Source organism: Cupressus sempervirens, chromosome 8 (genome assembly GCF_028749045.1).
Source record: "Cupressus sempervirens isolate cs-2001-9-10 chromosome 8, ASM2874904v1, whole genome shotgun sequence".
Classification (NCBI taxonomy): domain Eukaryota; kingdom Viridiplantae; phylum Streptophyta; class Pinopsida; order Cupressales; family Cupressaceae; genus Cupressus; species Cupressus sempervirens.
In genome coordinates this window covers 300,708,535-300,728,832 of record NC_143125.1, presented here as the reverse complement: position 1 = coordinate 300,728,832, position 20,298 = coordinate 300,708,535, and the positions used below count along the sequence as shown (strand labels likewise).

At 34.7% G+C, this 20,298-nt stretch overlaps 1 protein-coding gene across 4 annotated transcripts in view; it reads right to left on the bottom strand.

Annotated features, from left to right (window-relative positions):
• Positions 1–20,298, bottom strand: part of MLH3 (MUTL protein homolog 3) — a 229,839-nt gene that overhangs the window by 8,803 nt on the left and 200,738 nt on the right. For 3 of the 4 annotated variants that reach the window (XM_089797504.1, XM_089797502.1, XM_089797503.1), the window contains exons 18-21: positions 12,406–12,450; positions 12,271–12,327; positions 11,989–12,095; positions 11,427–11,475 (exon numbers count right to left, since the gene is read on the bottom strand). In XM_089797504.1, coding sequence (XP_089653630.1) covers positions 11,427–11,475; positions 11,989–12,095; positions 12,271–12,327; positions 12,406–12,450 — 258 coding nt within the window. Of the gene's footprint in view, positions 1–11,426; positions 11,476–11,988; positions 12,096–12,270; positions 12,328–12,405; positions 12,451–20,298 lie in introns of those variants that run through there. The other variant, XR_016355484.1, reaches the window with a different exon arrangement.

The following is a 20,298-nucleotide window of genomic DNA, read 5'->3' as shown; positions in this document are numbered from 1 at the left end:
ATACTGAGTTTCAAAGAGTGACAAAAGTGAAGAAGAAATATTATAAGTAATGACTAAAAGTGATATCAAATCGATAGAGTTTGAAAAGCCATTTAATTTTTATTATAGAGGTAAAAAGTGAAATAGAAGAAAAATTACTTTAATTGTGCTAAACATGTCTATAAAGGAAGGATATTTTAGAGAATAGAAAGCATTATTGGAGTTCTACAAACATATCTATAAAGGAAGGATATTTTAGAGAATAGAAAGCATTCTTGGAGTTCTACAAACATATCTATAAAGGAAGGATATTTTAGAGAATAGAGAGCATTCTTGGAGTTCTATTTTTACAAAACTCAGTTTGGGGAGATTGAACTTGTTTCATTCTTCAACTTAATGATGTAAACCCTTCTGGCAATCAGTTTTGTGGATGAAAACCAACCTAGTTGATTGAGTAGATTCATACAGGATTCTCCAGTGCAGGTAATGTTCAAAGATTGAGGAGAATCATGCCAAGTATTGAATTGATATTTCTTCGATTTGTGACATACTTAGTGAGTAGATTAAAAGTTATTTCAATATTGATATGCAAGCACATTTCAATCAAATTGAGGAGATATATTTGGCATTAGATTAAAATCAAGTTGAATAGCAGCTGTAAAATATTTTTTAGATTTTGGTGACGAAATGGTACGTTAGATATAACATTTTATTCGGAATATACTTATTTTAATGCAATCTACATGTTAGCTGAGTGATCTACCCAACTGTCCCTCTGCTAGGGTTGATTAATGGCCTCTAAGCCCCATTGTATCACCTACGGGGATGAGATTATTATATAGAAGGCAACATTGGTTTACATTACTTAACTTTTTATGCCTTGACATTGGTCGCCCCTGTTTCTGAATGACTGCTAGTCACTTCATTGTGGAGATTGCGTTGATTTGGGAAGGGATTTATTAGAGCTTTTGTTACAAGTTAGATTAGAAATCTTGTCCAGACATTATTTCTTGGTTATATTGTTGGTCGACAACCTTGAATAGTCATGCTAGTTTTTATATATAAGCAACAAATGGCTGAAGAAGGATCATGAGAATTGGAGTTGGTAGCGGCCACCACTTTGGGTCAGGCTTACACAGAATCACCTTGTCGGACTTACACACACATATAAGTGCATCACCCAACAATTAAAGAAAACAAAAAAAGAAGCCAACTATATTCCAGTGATGTGGAGGATTGGTTAAGGAAACAAAAAACATATAACAAGAGAGAGAAAATACCACTGTAGTCCTTCAGAAATTTACGCATAAGAAGAATGACATGGAGACATCAAGTCAGAAGCATATAGAGTTATCCAAGCATATAGGTCATTCATTAAAAGGAGGATATTGCAGAAGAATAAGGAGTTTAAAAAATTAATGAAAAAAAAATACCATCCACAAGGAGGTTGCAGCTGAGTGAAAGCAATAGAACTACATGTCAAAACAGGCAGCTGAAGTCTCATGTATAAACCATCTGTCAGAGGTCTGTGCACCTCTAGTCAGTCACCAGCTCATGTCGTGTCATCTAAAATATTAACGTTGTACTTCCAGAAGGTAGATATAAGGTCAAAATACAATTAATTTCTCTTATGCATTTTGTATTTGAAATACTTATATCACTTATGAATTAATCTTTTTAAATAAATTGGAGTGGGAGTACAATTGAATTAGCTATTTGTACTTTTATTATGGTGTGAAAAAGGAAAAGTTGTCGGTACTATTACTTTGCTAAATCTTGCAGAATTACAAAAGAGTAGCAAAATTTTAGTATGGTATTTTGTCACACTTGAAGAGATTCAAGAGAAAACTACTGGAAAACATTACGGTGGTATCAGAGTTGGCCTTTTCACTAGCCTGTGTAGTTAACAGTTGAGATCATTTTCAGATTTCTTCTAGTTAGTGACCAACATTAGCATATACTTAGTTTTGAGCAATTCAGGTTAATAATCAGCAGTTCCAATTAATTGTTAAGTGACTTAATTTTAACTTCTGCGGAAATTTGATCTCTGTTTATAATTTGAATCATGGAAGGTAGAAAAATGACAAATTGTTTAGCTGAATCTCTTAGAAAGAGTCAGGATAATTCAGATAAATCTTAGAACTTGAACACCAACCTCAAAGGAAAACTTATATGCATATATGAGTATGTTATAACTTGCTTATGTATAGTGGATAAATTTTGGGAGGATGCAATATGCTATGAAACCATCAATGACTTCTTTAATTAAGCCAGAGCTTATGAGACACCCAAATAAGGATGAGAAATTTACAGTTACTTCTTGCCTTAATGAAATCACAAGAATTATAGATCCTAAAACCCAATAACAATGACATAGTGGAAGTATTTCAGATAATTGTGGAAAGTTCCCAAGGTTTGCCTGATGCCAAACATCATTCCTTTTCTAAGAGGGCAGCAATACTAGTAACTTCTGTTCAACTCAAATCTTGCAACCTCAAATTAGATATTGATCGTGAAGAAATTAATTTTGAAATATTTCAAATCTTTTTGACTGTTATTAATGAGGCTCGTACACAGAATTTCATAACTTCCATGCAATTTATTATGTCTCTAATTTTGGATGAGGATAATGATATTGCCAAGCTATTGTAAGCTAATTTTGTTGGTAATTTGGAGGAAGAAGTGGGATGTTTCACTAGCTGCACATAAGTTGTTAAAGACATTGGTTAAACCAAATATCGAGAACTTGAAAAAATCAATAGGCAGAAGACAAATTGCTTTCTTAGTGTCTACAACTTACAAGTCCTAAAATGTGATGTCCCCTTCAAGTTGACATCAATAAGCAGAGTAGATTATCCTATCACTGACTCTCGTAGGCTAATGAGGTTAGTTAGGGGGCCCTGTGAGGGATGCGTCTTCTTCAGTGGTCAAAGCTTTGCAGGTTTGGCTTTCGTTCAAGGTCTCTAGGACTCAGTATGCAATAATTGCTATTTGTAGCACATTTTTCTATTTATACTAAGTTTTGAGAGGAACTCCTACTAATTTTAGAAATGGGGTACGGTCCTATGCGGTTTGATCATGTCAGCTCCCAGTTTAGACGACATGCAGAGATAATGAGTTTAATGGAGATATTAATATTTATTTGGTTAAAATTATTATTAATAGTTTTGATCTTATCTTATTAAGTTATAATATAATTTTATATTATAACTTAAGTCACTTAAGTGAAGGATCAAGTTATCATAGTTGGGCCAAGTGAACAATTGATTTTAAATGAGTAATTTGTGCGCAAACAATAGAGTTTCAGGTGAAAACATTTATAAGTGGTACTATATCCTTTATCCCACATTGGCCAAGAAAGTGTTCGAGCTCTCACAAGTATAGAATAAAAGTGGCTTAAGTGCTCATTCTCATTATTATGATGTTGATTGTTCAATTGGTATTTTCTTCTCTGGAACATGGGAGTTTGTGAGAGACCAAGGGTTTCAGCAGAGCTCTGAGCTTACGGTATTGGAGAGGGTTGCTTTTTTGTAGCAGCAGTCAAAATGTGTGAAATATTCACCTGATATTGCTTATTGGAGTGGCTTCATACAGAGGTCGGCATTGTCCTGATTGAAGAAATAAATTTCAGAATTTATTGATAGATTAAAGGCATATGTTATGGCAGATTGAGGGCATCAGATTGTAAACCTACTGCTTGTTTATGGCAGTTCGATATAATTGTTTTTTTTGCTAGTTCTTCATCTGCCCTACCTACTCTTCCATATACAGTTCGGTTTTGGTGAAAGAGGCACAAAAAATTCAATAAATATTGTAAGAAGGAATGCCTAGGGCTACAACAGGGTTTGGCATCATCCCTTGATTGTAACAAGTTTTTCTCTCTATGAAATAATGAAGAAGAATAATTGATATCTTATGTTTTGTTCCTTAGTGTTAAGTTTACAAATTTCATAAGTTTTATTTCAGCATATGTATTGCTTTTTATGTCAAACCATCTTAAAAACACAAAAAATTGGAAAACAATAAAAACCAAAAACAAGCATGGTCAGTTAGTCAGTTCAGCAGTTAGTCTTGAAAGGTTCTTACATTGGCATGCCTTAATCCATCCATTTTGGAGGGTCAAGCATTCACATGAAAAGTAACCACAGATATTATACATGCAAAAAAAAATAGAGTTAGGAAAGAATTGGCAAGGAGACAACCAGTTTGTAGAGGTACCATTAGCAACAATGGTTGACAAGCAAGAGAAATTCCGTAGAGAAATGATAGGAGAAATGAGGATATAGATCCTGACAGGGAAGTAAGAGAGACTCTGAGAGATATACAGGTTGGCCAAAAAAAAGTGACTAGGGTATTATAGCAGCTCACAATAGCTCTATAGTAGTTGATGTGTCTAAGACATAACCCTAGGATCAGGGTGATGATCAGAGTGTAGCTAGATCATAGAGAGTGCAGAGACCACCTTTACGAACAACAGATAGGCTTACTTGGCCCACTATTTTTAGGGAACCACAAGAAGAGAATGTTGAAGATGTTGAGGATCCAGTATATGTTGATGCAGTTATGGAAGCCAATGATGATTGGGAGAGATTGACTCCATCAGTGCGTGAATGGATGCATTTTGACAGGTTTGTGAATTTGGGGATTGAGTATCACAGGTATCGACAAGGGCATAGATCATGAATTTAAAACAATAACTTAAAGAATGCCACTAGTAAAATCACATTACCTTATTTTGATGATAGTGGCAAGTTAACAATTCAGTCTTGGATCCACAAGTTAGATACCTTCATGTTACTTCAACTCATGTCTGAGGAAGAAGCCATCAAATACGCCACATTGCATCTAGAGGGAGCAGCCCACAATCGGTGGTATCATGGGATGGTGACACTACAACACAATCCCATCACTACTTATCAAGAGTTTGTAGATAGGTTGGTTGACCACTTCAATAAGGACCTAGAGAATTATTTCAAAGATCTTGCACAGTTGAAACAAGTTGGGAGTTTAGAGAGTTACATCAGTGATTTCTAGAGGCTATCTATTATAGTTACTGGCATTTCAGAGCGGAGGCTGGTTGTACTATTTATTGAGGGCCTAAAGGAACCCTTAAAAGGGTGGATAATGGGATTTGAACCAGTAACTTTGCAGGTTGTAATAAGAAAGGCTAGAAGTATGGAACCTGCAGCTCCTCAGAGCTAGATTTCACTCAAGGGATCCTCTTCACATAGAGATAGTAAGTTTTCTCCCAAGAAAAAAGAAAATTCAGATTTCAAAGGGGATCAAAAAGGGAAATCAGCAGCTCCATTTGACAAGGAAATACTTAATGATCTATGCAAGAAAAAGTTATGTTTCTACTGCAAGGGTCCTTATGATGCAAACCACGACTGTCCTTTGAGGCCTAAGGGTAAAGAAACCGTGTTATGTGGGCATACTATGAAGATTCCGAATCTGAAAATTCTGATCAGCAAACTGATCCTGAGGAATCCAATGTGGAAAGGGCTGAAATTGAGCCAGATATGTTGGAAAAATGGATGCGCATGAAGAAGAGAGTAATCTTAAGGAAGCACGTCTTACTAGCATTAAGCAAGAAGGCTCTTTCCAGGTGCGTGGGGTACTAGCAGGACAACAGAATATCACTTTATTGGATGTAGGTGCCACCCATAACATCATTGATGCTAGATTGATAGAAAGGCGTGGGATTCCTACTAAAGCATTTGAGGGCATAGGAGTATGAGTGGCTGATGGTTACTCTTGTGTGACAAAATGATGACAAGACTTCCTTTACACTAGAACAATTATGAGTTCAAAACTGATTTTTATGTAGTGAATATGGGAGACACTGATTTCGTTTTGGGGATGCAATGGTTGCATGATATAAGAAGGTTCACTTTTGACCCTCAAGATATGAAGATGAAACTTAAGAAGGATGGTAAAAAACGTGCTGAAAGCCATCCAAGATAATAGTTGCGAAATGATTTCACTCAGGAGGATGGAGTGACTCATGTGTCATCACAAGGTTGAGTGAGCAGTTGAGTGTATGATGATGCCTACACAAGATAAACAGAAAAAATAGAGTACCACCCACAGATTCAGGAGTTGAGAATTAAGCATGGGAAGGTTCTCACTAACATTCTACCGAGCAGACCTCCCAATATGGGCATTGAGCGCACTATAGTGTTGGAGGAGGGTGCAAAACCCATGATGATTACACCTTAATGTCACCAAAAGTGACTTAAGGACGAGATAGAGAAAACTATTCAAGAGTTGCTTTCTATGGAACGCGTCAAGCCAAACAAGTCACCATTTGCTTCCTCAATTGTGCTAGTCAAGGAAAAAGATGGTACCTTGCAAATGCGCATTGATTATAGGGTCCTAAATAAGAGGACAATAAAAAAAGGATTCTGCAGATAGATGAGTTGATTGATGAATTGCTTGATGCCTGTTATTTCTCAAAGATAGATTTTGAGGTCAAGCTATCATCATATCTATGTTATGTAGTAGGATATAAAGAAGACAACATTCAAGTGTCATTATGGGCACTTCGAGTTTGTGGTTATGCCATTTGGGCTAAACAATGCATCAACTACTTTCCAATCCACTATGAATAAGATGTTATAACCTCGGGCGAGGAAATTTGTGCTCGTCTTCTTTAGTGATATCTTGGTTTACAACAAGGCATGGGAGGAGCATCTTACACACTTGATATACTTTTAGGGATTTTGGATAGTGAGTCCTTGTATGCCAAGGAATGATAGAGTTATTGTACTTAGGCCACATTATCAGTGCAAAGGGTGTACAAATGGAGCCCGAAAAGATTTGCACTAGTATTGATTGGCCTACTACAAACCCCAATCAGCTACCTGGATTCCTAGGTTTATGTGGCTTCTCTCACTAGTTTGTTAGTAGATATTCATGACATGCTCCACCTTTGACAGATTTGACGAAAAAGGGTGCATTCATATGGACTCTTGAAGCATAGTAGTGTTCCATGAGCTTCAAGGAGCTTGTGACTACATACCCCATTCTTGCTATGCTTGATAGCACAAAGCCATTTGAGCTTCAATGTGATGCATCTAGATAAGGTATTGGTGTCATGCTTATGTAGGATAAGCACCTGATTGCTTATGAGAGTCGGAAACTCAAAGGACAAGAGAGGAGTTACAACATATATGATAACGAAATGTTGGCCTTTATGTATGTCTTGGCCAAGTTCAAGTAGTATCATGTGGGCAGCAAATTTAGCATTAAAACTGATCATAACAACTTGAGGCATTTCCTAGGACAGCAACACCTTAATGATCGTCAACAGAAGTGGGTTACTGAATTGCAAGCAAATGACTTTGACATCACTTTTGTCAAGGGAGCTCAGAATAATGCTAATGATGCTTTATCTTGTCGTCCACATTCGAGCTCCCTGGTCCAGATTTCAAAGGATTGGCAACATATGATTGTGGCAGAGTATGCCAAAAGCACTTGGGTTGCAGGGATAGTTGAGGGGTCTATTCAGGACAGCAATTAATCTATTGTAAATAAGTTGATCATTTACAAAGGCAGAATTTATTTGACCCCAGCATTAGAGATGAAGAGCTGGGTGTTGAGATTCTTTCATGATGAGCTGATGCCAAGGCATCCGGGTTATTTCAAAACATATAGGTAGGTTTGTGAGAACTTTACTTGGAAAGGGCTCAAGATGGATGTTCTTAGATATGTTAGACAGTTCCCTATATGTCAGCGGAATAAACAAGAGCACACATACCCTTCAAGACTACTTCAGCACTTCCAATTCCTAATACCCAAAGCCTAAGGGAGGGATTGTATATATGTAGTTGTTGATCGACTATGAAAATATGGTCACTTTTTCCCAATTACTGCTACATATACAACTATAGAGGTAGCAAAGTTGTTCTTCCGAGAGGTATTCAAGCTTCACGGGTTGCCTCAGAATATTGTCAATGATAGAGAAGTCAGTTTATGAACCATTTCTAGAAGGAGATGTTCAAATTGTGTGGAACCAAGCTTAATCCGAGCACTAACTACCACCTACAAAGAAACGGACAGACAAAGATAGTGAACAAATAGATTGAGGAATACCTCAAAAACTATATTTGAAGATAGTAGAAGGCTTGGGTGAAATGGATTTACCTCTGTGAGTATTGTTGTAATACCACTCATCACATATCTATACAAATGACACCATGTTTAGCTTTGTATGGGTATGAAGCATATAGTTTTCTAGATTTAAAGCTAAGTTGTAGTATAGCGCCTAGTATTGGTGATTTGTTGCAGGAGAGGTAGGACATTGCAAATGCTCTCAAGGAAAACATTGCTAAGGCCCAAAATCAGCAGAAGCAATATGCAAACCAAAAGAGGACTGAGTGTTCTTTTGAGGTAGGAATATGGTGTATTTGATGCTACAACCCTACTGTTAGCACTCTAAGCAAGAGTGGAGCAAAGAAGCTTAAGCTACGTTATTTTGGCCCTTCCAGAATTATCAAGTTGGTTGGTGAGGTGGCTTATGAGATGGATTTACTAGCAAAGAGTAGGGTACAAAATGTGTTACATGTGTCATGGACGTCGAGTGGTTCCTTCTACAATTTTACCACCCCTAGATGATGAAGGGAAATTGATTTTAGTACCTAAGGCCATCTTGGATGTTAGAGAGAGATAGCGTCGAAGATAGGTCAACAGGGAATATTTGATTAAGTGGAAGGACTTGCAGGTTGAGGATGCTACTTGGGAGAGCGAGGACATATTACAGCATCCTAAGTTGAGATTATTTGAGGACAAGCAATTTTAGGGAGGGTGGACGGCAATGTTCGCTTCTAGTGGCATCAATCAATAGAGTAGATTATCCTATCACTAACCTTCTTAGGCTAATGAGGTTGGTTAGGGGAACCTATGAGGGATGCATCTTCTTTTGTGGTCAGAGTTTTGGAGGTTTGGCTTTCATTTGAGGTCTCCAGGATTTAGTATACAATAATTGTTATGTATAGCACATTTTCTTATTTATAGTAAGTTTTAAGAGGCTCAAAGATGGACCCTTGCTATTTTTAGAAATAGGGTATGGTCGTATGTAGCTTGATCATATCAGCTCCCACTTCAAACAACGTGCATTAATAATGAGTAATAATGGAGATATTAATATTTATGTAATATAAGAGTTTTGAGCTTATATTACTAAGTTAAAATATAATTTTATATTATAACTTGTCACTTAAGAGAAGGGTCAAGTTATCATAGATGAGGCCAAGTGAACAAATAATTTTAAAAGAATTATTTGTGCACTAACTTCAGAGTTTTAAGTGAGAAAATTAAAAGCAGGAATATATCTTTTAACCCACATTGGTCAAGAAAGGGTTTGAGCTCTCACAAGAATAGAATGGAATAAAAGGGACTCAAGTGCTAATTCTCATTATTATGATGTTGCTTGTTGAATTGGTATTTTCGTCTGTGGGAAGACCATCAAAGACAATATTTACCAGCCCATTTGTTGGAGGAATGTCAATAAAAGGAAGCAGGGTGTAGAATACTTAGTTTGTGACAGTGAGAGGAGTGCTAGCATTGGCAAGAGCCAAACACATAGCTACTATGTCAGCTTTGTGAGTACCTTCTTCTTCCCTAAGAGTTTGAGGGGTGACTATTGGGATAAGGATATGGAAAGAAAAGGGAGGGTTTGTAAAATTAGGTAAGCGGAATACAAAAAGGCCACCAAAGTAACAATGAACATGACAAAGCAATATGGAAATCCTGCTAATGAGAAACAAATAAGAGTTTCTTAACATAGGAGAAGATGATTGAGTCCCTACCACCATTTTAACATATGTTACAACGTGCATCTCTAATGTTCAATGAACTTAGGGTTTATAAATAAGTCAATTCTATAAACCCTTTAAGGAGTTTCGATTGACTAGTTAATAGACAAAATATGGCAAATATACACTTAAAAGAAGTCAATAAAATCATTTGAAAGATTCAAGATATTGTGAGGCAAAAGGAAGAATATCACGGAGATTAACAACATGAAGCATGAGAAGAACAAGTATTCTCGTGTATATAATAGGAAGTGGAAGAATTAATCCCCCAATTGAAAAATCCTCCAGTAGACTCATTGAGGAAAATTCAGTTGATAGAAGTATTTTTTCAAATTTATTGGCAGAATTTGACAAGAATAAAACTGACAATCTTCAGTTACACAAGCAAAATGATCTTGGAGAGAGAAAATAACATGCATGTCCGGAAAAGGAAGGAAGACACTCTAAGCCAACAATGATCCAATTGAGTTCCACTTCCCCACAGAACAAGAAAACATTTATTGACTTAGCAATGATGCCAATGTAGATAGTAAGTTTGAATTGACTACATATTAACATGCATCTGAGCATTTTGAGGATCCATTAGAGGAACTGCCATTAAGGATTATGCAAGGAGAAAAGGACACCACAAGAATTAGCAGATGCTAAACTCTACTACATTACTATCTAGGGAGAAGAAGGCTTGTTTAGTAGATGGATGTGTCTCAATTTCTAGTTTCCATTTCACATTTGTGGTTTCATGAGAGATGAGGAACTTCGTCATGGCATTTGGGCAACAGTGCAGAGATCTTCCAACCAGGAATCCTTTGATAGTTTGATATCTTTTGAATTGTTAGCCTGATAATTATATGGATAATGCCATTGGAATTGTTATCCAAACTAATTACATTGCTTATATTAAGATAATTACACCTTGCCTTTGTGGTTGGTATATAATGTCCTCTTCCCACAATGTGAAGTCTGTCTAAAGATTTTGCACATTGCTTTTCCTATATTCATATTAAAATAGAATGTAAAGATCTTAGGAACATTACATTACACTATATAACAATTTATTCTTGCCATGTCTAATATGCCATTTCATACAAACTTGTCAAACGCACAAAGATAACAAAATGAAAGCACAAGCCTTACATTTTTTCAATTTAGGATTCTTAACTAGGAATTTACACAAAACACCATATCCAAATGATTTCATGAGAGAGAGAGAGAGAGAGAGAGAGAGAGAGAACAGGTGAACGACTTAAATTTAAAAAGCACAGTGACAACAGATTTTCTCTATACCAAAAAATAGAATTTTATTATTTTACTAATTTCAAATGATATGAATGTGTCATAGACAAATTTCAAATGCATATCTGAGAATGAAATAATACATACTAGAATGACATATCTCAAGAGTAAAAAACAAACACTAAATTTTACAGTACAAAATAACCGAAAAATTCTGACTCTCAGTAAAGAAGTTATCTGCATACATTCTTTAAACTGTTGTTAAATTACAGCATTGTTTTGCTGGACAGATATTGTTTCCAGTATCTCATCCATCAAAACTTTGAAACATAATATTATTTCACTACCACAATCTTTTCATGCAAGGATTAAACTAAGGTAATAAAAATGGAAAATTACCGCAGTTAGAATGGCCTTACAACTGCTCCTATGCAGATGGTGTGCCTTCCTACAACACAAGCCAAGCATAAAATTACAGATTTTGCAATTTCCATTTGCAAAAATTAAACACGTATATTTCTTCAGTTTATACTACTTTTGTATCTGTTTTTCTGTACATCTTAAATTTGTGTCTGCACATGTATGAGTGTGCTTGTGCAAATGATTGAATTATGTGTATAAAATATACATAACATATATACACATGCATATATATCCACATGCATGTTTATGTGTGTGTCTGTATATTTTACATGTAAATATCTGTAGTTCATACACACACACAGACAAGTGTGTATAAACATATATGTATATATACATAGATGCACATTCAACTAGCAATTAGTATTTTGAAGTCCAATATCTACCAGAAAAGATTATATAAATTTGCTTTCCTCTAAAATTCTAGTAATTCTCAAAGGACAGATCCTATTTGTATTAATGCTACAAAATGCATACCTTCTTTGCAAGTGGCTACAGTAATAGACATAATTCCAAGTCCATAGTTAGATGAGTTCAGTACCTTCTCAAGGGCCCTTCCTTGTGATAAACTTTCTTGTAGCGCCACCCCCATTTCTCTATTTGACTGCTGTAACATTGAAGTAGCTGCACTCCACCCGCAGGAAGCACCTACAGAAGAACAATGACATGAGGCAACATAGTATATAGACAAAATTTGCATCTTATTGGTAGCAGAACTGTGTTAAAATATTCAAGGTAAAGACACAGAAATTGTAGCAGGCATTTAATGAGCATAATAAAAATTACTAAGAAAATTGTTGGATTATTCAAATGTAGAACGCACCAGTTCTTCTTCATACTCTAGGAAAGTAATTCTTTTCCTTTCCTCTGCTTCCAGAACCTGCACATTGAATTGTCATAAATTAAAACAAAATTATTTTTTTTGGTAAATGAAAAAAAAAAGTGGGTAAACGAATACCTCTTTGCGGAGTTGTTCCAATCGAATTCTTTCATCTGCAGCATGCTGCAAAAGTACATTTATCAGAATCATCATGTTGAACATTTCTGAATAAGGTTTGTTAAATGTAGATCAAGATATAAGATAGTGCTGAAAATTTGGCATGAAATCTGAACAAAATCAAACTAAACAAAACAAATATGGAACTCCTACAACTACATGAGCTCTTCAGAAAGGACCAAGAAACAATAGCCAAAACTGAGATATTTTGACAAAAATGGCAGAAGGAAACATATAGATAGTTGAGACGCTAAATAAAATTATGATTTCTCATTAGAGAACCACTTCAAATAACACTATAAAGAAACACTTTCATGATTTAGCATCTGCAGATAGTCCATCCTGTTAAGGCATCTTAAAGAAGAAATTGCCCTTACAGATATACGAAAATATGTGGTCCACAAACCCCACATTTAGAAAAAATAGAGTCCAAGAATATGGGATCAAGCCCTCAATCTCAAAGGCTGTGATATCAGCATCAGGAATAAAGGAAACTGGCAAAAAACTTCAAGCAAGTAAAGCCAAAGAAAATTGCTAGAAAACTTCAATATAAGATATGGGAACAAGCCCTAACGGAAGAAAGGATCAAAGCAGAGCAAAAAACTATAAATAAACTAGTTGGTCTCCAACAGTGGGAAAAGAATTATTGGAGGTGAAGGGAACAAAAACACTGGGTCATTTAAGGAGATTGTAATACATCTTTCTTCCACAATATATAATTTCTCTAAGAAAAAGTACCAATAAGCAAACTGTAAAGACTATGGATCTGTTCTAATGATATTATATATATATGTGTGTGTGTGTGTATTTGAATATATTATTATATTAATATCACTAGCATATATATGTTCATAACCATAATAAATACAAATGCTTCAATCCAAAAAAAGCTATATTCTTAACACTCCCTCTTAGTGAAAAGAGGATTGAAAACATCCAATGCACTTGTATCAATTTGAAGAAATGAATTCCATTCATTTTCACTGGTTATGATACAACCGTTATCACTATTCCTGCTGATAACATAGTATAAAGGTATTCAACACATTTCGGAATTTCAACCCAAATGTAGATACATCCGTCATCATGTAAATTTATAGACACATGACAACAAGTCAACCTATTGATAAGATCATCATCTTACAATAGTGACTTTATCCACAAGAAGGATCATCATCTTTCTTGACACAACACATCTACAATATTGCAATATTGATTTTATTATATATTCAATAAAAAGTTTACATAATATTGAATTACAATTTAGATATACCAAGTTTGTTCCTAAAATACTCAAATTTCAACTTAGCAAGAGGTTTGGTGAAGATGTCAGCCTTTTATTCTTCAGTACTGATGTACATCAGCTTGATAAAATTTCTTTCCACCATATTCCTAATATAATGGTAAGGAATTTCTATATGCTTGGACTTGTTATGAATACTGGGTTAGCCAATAATTTAATACAACTTTGATTGTCACAGTCAATTGTAGTGGATTCCTGTGATTTTCCAAATAGTCCGTATAAAAGTTTACTTAGCCATACTGCTTCCCGTGTTCCTGTGGAGGCTGCCATATATTCTACTTCTGTAGAACTCTAAGCAACTACTAACTCTTTTCTACTGAACCAAGATATCATTGTTAATCCAAGGCTAAAGCAACATCCAGTTGTACTCTTGTGATCAATAGAATTACCTACCCAATCTGAATTAGTATACCCTTGAAGTTGTAGTTCAAAATTCTCATACTTCAGCCCTAGTTCAATTGTTCCTCGAAGATACCTTAGAATATGCTTGGCTGCCATAAGACAAATCTTCTTGGGTTCACACATGAAGTGACTTAACACATTTGTTGCAAAGCAGATATCTGGTCGACTGTTAACTAAGTACATAATGGATCCAACAATTTGCCAATAGTGAGTAGGATCTACTGGTTCTGAATTTGTTGCTTCAATTTTAAGTTTATGAAGATTAGTTTCCATTGGAGTAAATAAGGGTTTACAATCCATCATTCCAAATCTGGTCAATATACCTGTAGTATACTTTTCTTGATTTAGCAAGATGTAATTTTCCTTTTGTTGTACTTCTAGACCCAAAAAATAATGTAGAAGGCCTAGATCCTTCATTTCAAATTCAGCTATAAGATCCTGTTTGCATTTGGCTATAAGGTGATTTGCACTTGTTATCAACAAATCATTAACATAAAGAACAAGTATCAACATGTCATCATTAGATATTTGAAATATATATTCGGATCAGCCTCATTTTTGGAATATCCCAATTTGAGAAGATAGTTGTCTATCCGTTCATACCAAGCCTTGGGAGCTTGTTTCAACCCATAGAGTGATTTCTTTAGTTTACATACGTATAGTTTTTGGTCATGTGTCATAAATCCTTCAGGTTGTTCTATGTATACGTCTTCAACGATGTCATTCAAGAAGGCTGTCTTTACACCCATTTGATGTATTTTCCAACCTTTGGATGCAGCAATGGCAATTATCATCCATACTAAAGTGTATCGTGCAACATAATCAATTCTGGCTTTTTGAGAAAAACCCCTTGCAACAAATCTTGCTTTGTGTTTTTCAATACTTTCATCTAGAGCATACTTGATCTTAAACAGCCATTTTGAAGATACCACAAATTTTTCTTTAGCTCTAGGAAAAATATCCTAGACATCATTTTTTAGAATGGATTGATATTCCTTTACCATAGCATCTTTCCACACTTGACATTTTAAGGCCTCCTCAACATTAGTTGGTTATGTTTTAGTGAGTTTTGTTACTAAGGCAACATAACATTTTTTATTTCTAGCTTTCTTATTTTCTCTAGAAACTTCATCTAGTTCCACATTGTTCTCTTCAATCATTTTCCTTGCCCATAGTGGTCTTCTCTTGTGATTTAAAACTTCATCATTTTTAGTGTTAGATGCAGGTGTGTCTGTCTTGGGAGAGACTCTCAAATTTCCAGTTGAATTATCTTCTATAATGTTCTCCCTCTAATTCTCGGTATTATAATCATCTTCTATGATAAACTCCCTTTGATTTTTAATTTCCTCGTCTTCTTTGTTTAAAGATGTTTTGAAAGTGATCTCTTCATCAAATTGAACATCCCTAGTGATTTCAACAGACTTTTGCCCTAGAATGTATACCTTAAATCCCTTAGTTGTTTCACTATAGCCAACAAATGTCTTTCTTTTCAGAAGGTTCTAGTTTAGACCTTTTCTCTTTGGGAATGTGAATGTAGACTAGACAACTGAAAATTCTTAGATGACTAAGATTTGGTTTGATTCTTGAGAAGGCTTCTTCGGGAGTTATATTTTCTAGTGTTGCATGAGGACTTCTGTTTTGAATGTAGACTGTTGTATTTGTTGCTTCAGCCTAGAAAGATAGAGATAGATTTTGATCATGAATCATGGCTTTTGTTGCTTCTATAATACTCCTATTTTTCCTTTCTACAACCTCATTTTGTTCAGGATTATACGGTATTGTAGTCTCCCTCTTAATCCCAATAGAAATGCAGAATTCTTTGAAGATGACAGAGGTGTATTCACCTCCATTATTAGATCTTAAAGTTTTTATTTTCTTTCTAGTGTGATTTTCCACAAGAGCTTTAAACTAATTGAATTTTTGTAAAACTTCATTAGATTCTTTAAGTTTTAGAAAATATATCCAAGTTTTCCTAGAGTAATCATCAATGAAGGTTACGAAGTACAATAATCCCCCTAGAGAGGGTGTTAACATGGGTCCACACAGATCAGTGTGTATAAGTTCTAGTGCATTTTTAGACTTGTGTTTGCTTAAGGGAAAATATCCTTTCTTATTTTTTCCTAGAGCACACCCTTTACAAATATTAATGTCATCAAATTTGAGGTTAGGTAAACCTGTTGTGATTTTCCCTATAGTGGGAAGAGCACTAAAGCCAAGATGTCCTAATCTTCTGTGCCAAAGATCATTTGAGTTATGGACTTCATGATCTAGAGCTGCTTGTTTTTCTTTTAAGGTTAATTTGTACAGGCTTCCATCTCTTGAGCCTATACTGATGGTATTCTTTATGTTGGAGGTTTTAGGCCATAGTAATACTTTATCCTCATTGAAGGTGACTCGATATTGTTGATTAGCTAGACCCAAAATGGAAATTAGGTTTCTTTTATCCCTAGTACAAATAACATATCTTTTAATTGCAGAGTTTCTCCAGTCAGAATTTGTAAAGAGCAAGTCTCAATTCCTTTTACTAGATAAGTAGAGTTGTCTCCAATTGTAACTTCTTTTGTGCAATACTTCTGAATGTTTCAAACTGACTTCTAAATCTAGTTATATGTCTTGATTCTCCACCATCAATTATCCAAGTATTATTACTTGTGTTTAATTCACTTGACAAAGCTAGAAAGAAAAGAGGATTTTCAACTTCAAAAGATTCAGATATATTTGCTTGATTTTTCATTCTTTCTGGGCAGAATTTTCAAATGTGACCAAGTTTATCACATTGATAGCATTGAACTTTGGATAGATCCCTTTCCTTTTGATATTTAGAATTATTTTCTCTTTTTGGTTTGAACTTCCTCTTCTTCCCTTTGCTTTTGTTGTTGGTATGTAAAGCTTGAATCTCCCCTCCCTGATTTATGCAGTTTCCTCTAGAGATTAATCAGTTCTCCTCTTGAATGCACTCATTCTTGAGTTGAGCAAGTTTTGGAAGAGAGGGACGAGTTACAAATTGAATGAAGGGTTACCATGATATAGGTAAGCCTCTTAGAGAAATCAGTGTAAGTTCTTTGTCATCTGCATTATTTCCAATGGTGGCAAGTTGATCTCTTGTTTCAGAGATTCTTAAGAAATAAGTTGTCATCAACTCTCCTTTATTTATTTTTATATTCAGATTCTGATGTTTTAATGTCAGTTTTCTGCTAGCATTGTTTATTTCAAATGTATCTTTTATAGTTTTGATTACTTCATACGCTGTTTTCAAACTTGCTATGGAAGGAAGTATATAATCCCAAATAGCATCAATTATAATTTTCTTAGCTTTATTGTTTTGTCTTTTCCAAGTTGTTTTTTTCTGATTCTTCTTCAGGCATTTTGATATCTTTTTCTATGAAAGAATCTAGTTCGAGTTCTTCAAGTAATGCTATTATTCGAATTTTCAAGGAAGGAAAGCTTACTGCCCCTTCCAATCTGTCTTCTACTTTGATTCCATTCACCATTTTGAATGAGGTAAAAAATAGCCTTGTACAAAAAAAATTATAAGTTTGTCTTTAGAATTTTCCTCTAGTTAGGCTCTAAATACCATGCAAAGACTATGGATCTGTTCTAGAGAAAAACTCAATTCAGTAATGTTAAGTAACCGATGAACAGTTGCAGATCCTTGTATACATGTTTGAAGTATCTTGATTATTTCTGATCCTAGTATTGCAGCAAGCAGAGATGGTTAGTAATATATAATCTGATGACTGCCGTTTATATCATAAATGCCACTGTGATTGATTTGATATGTTTGAACAGCCATCCAATAGCAATGTACATATATCTTGAGGAGGGGTCACAATACCATGAGAGGGTGTGACTTTCCCGTGGCAAATGCCATAGGAGTCACAACCTCTCATGAGATTGTGACTCCTCATAACAGATAACAATACATTTAAAACACTGATTACCTTCTCAACTCATGTTAGAATATAAATAATATTAATATGGTTTGTCTTCATAATGATATTAAAGTATTTAACAATATGAATATATATTTGTGTGTGTGTGTGTGTGTATTTGAATATATTATTATATTAATATCACTATCATATATATGTTCATAACCATAATAAATACAAATGCTTCAATCTGAATGAAGCTATATTCTTAACAAACCAAAAATTTATAAAACAGTGCTACTTGGAAATCTTTATTGACAGATAATTAGAGGATTGGAACACCATTTTAACTGGAAAATAAAATTGCAACAAAACACAAGATTTTTATCCCAGAAAACCTTGGACTTGGCAGAAAACCAGTTGCTAGCAACAATTGCTCACCTACCTGCTTGTTCTTGCTCACAACAAACAAGATAAAAGATGCAACTTCTAGTTGTTCCTCTTATTCTCAAGTCATGCACATCATTCCTCATATGTAATTCCTCTTCTCCCAGTCACTTCAACCCTCCAACTTGTCTCTATAATCTAATCCTTCTATAATCTAATCCTCCCTCTACATGACTTTAAATGTAATGTCCCTGATATTATTAAATAATTTAATTTAATAATTTTGTGTGGCCCCAAAACTAATACTCTTATCTCTCGGGCCCTTTTTATTTTATTGTCGGTAACAATTTGGCCATGTTGGCAAGTTTTGTAATCATTTGGGAAGTTTCCCCAAAGCCATATATAAGGTTGGATTAATTGTTGTAGGTATGTGAATTTGGCAAAAAATATCGTATGTGAATTCCCATTGGAATTCAGTTGTATGCCATTTCAGAAGTGAAAGATTCTCCCTACTTGGTGGGGGTAGCTCCTCACCCTACTCTGCTTTGTTCTTGTCCAAAACTACTATAATCTTAAGTCCTATCATTATTAAATGAGAGTTTCCTTTGCATGTGCGAGTATTCATTTCCGGAAATATAAAATCTCCTTCCTTGGCAAATTAATGTACACATCCACATTTTGTAGTCGAGCAATTCAAAGATGAAGGGATCGAGTTAATTTTGTGCGAGAACATACTTATGGCATCATAATACACTATACAGACCCTGTATGAAAGATTGTTGTACAACAGAGGTACACTGTACTGAGAGGGTCAGTGGTGTTGGTTCCCAAAACCGCAAATTGGAAATCCAAGAGCCTACCACTTCTCCGATAGGACTTCTCAATCAGTCCTAGCCAACAAACGGGAATACTTCTCGATTCCCCTGCACTTCAGGCTCCACTACACCCAGGTGGATAAACCTCTACCTCAAATGCTGATTGTCTGGTTGAAGGCTTTTCTATAGCAAAATTAAACTTCTAGAGTTCTCCGACTGGCAAAGTCCTCGAACTCAATCATAATGAAATTGGATGCTGGATAATAGCTGAATGCTTTGTATAAGGTTTTAAAAATGGATTTGATGCTTATAGGAAGGAATATATAGATTTTATGACTTCAATAATAAAAAGACCAATGCCTCTGCTCATCCGGCAATAGAGTCAACTTCAGTGAATTTTCACGTACAACTTCATAATGTTTTACACACTTTACTGCCAACAATTAAATAATCAAGATGCGACAGATCAATTATTACGCAATCTTAAATTAGTCCAAAGTGAATTACTCTTGTGGAGACAAACTGGACACAGATACGGAAACAATTATTTATTTCACAATATCTGCGATGATCAAATTTAAAATGCTAAATGATCATGTCTACTTATCCGACATTTAAATTGTATAAAGAATTCTAGAAAATAATTACAAAGGACAATTCACTTGCACTGTAAATCTCCATGCCATTTTTTAAAAAATAAACAAAAGACTTTTTTATTTTATTTTTAAAATAAAATAATGGAATTTATATTACAAAATCATAATATATTTCTTATCCCTCCGTACAACAAATAAATATAAAATGCTTTCTCCTAAGAGAATATGGATGTCTTTTTCAGAATATTGAATGTTGGATTGTTGTAAAATGAAATAACTCTCCTTTATACCTTCATCTGATCAAGGAAGTGACTTTTCAAGTCCAAAGTTTGTCTTTTGATTATTAACATTTAAATGATATTGTCTTCTTAAAAATAAATTTTAATTTGAACTCCTTGGTTATAGAGTCTTCAACTTTGTATTAACAGAGCCTTTTGAAGATAATATACAAAGCAGCAAATTTATTTATCTTTCTTTAA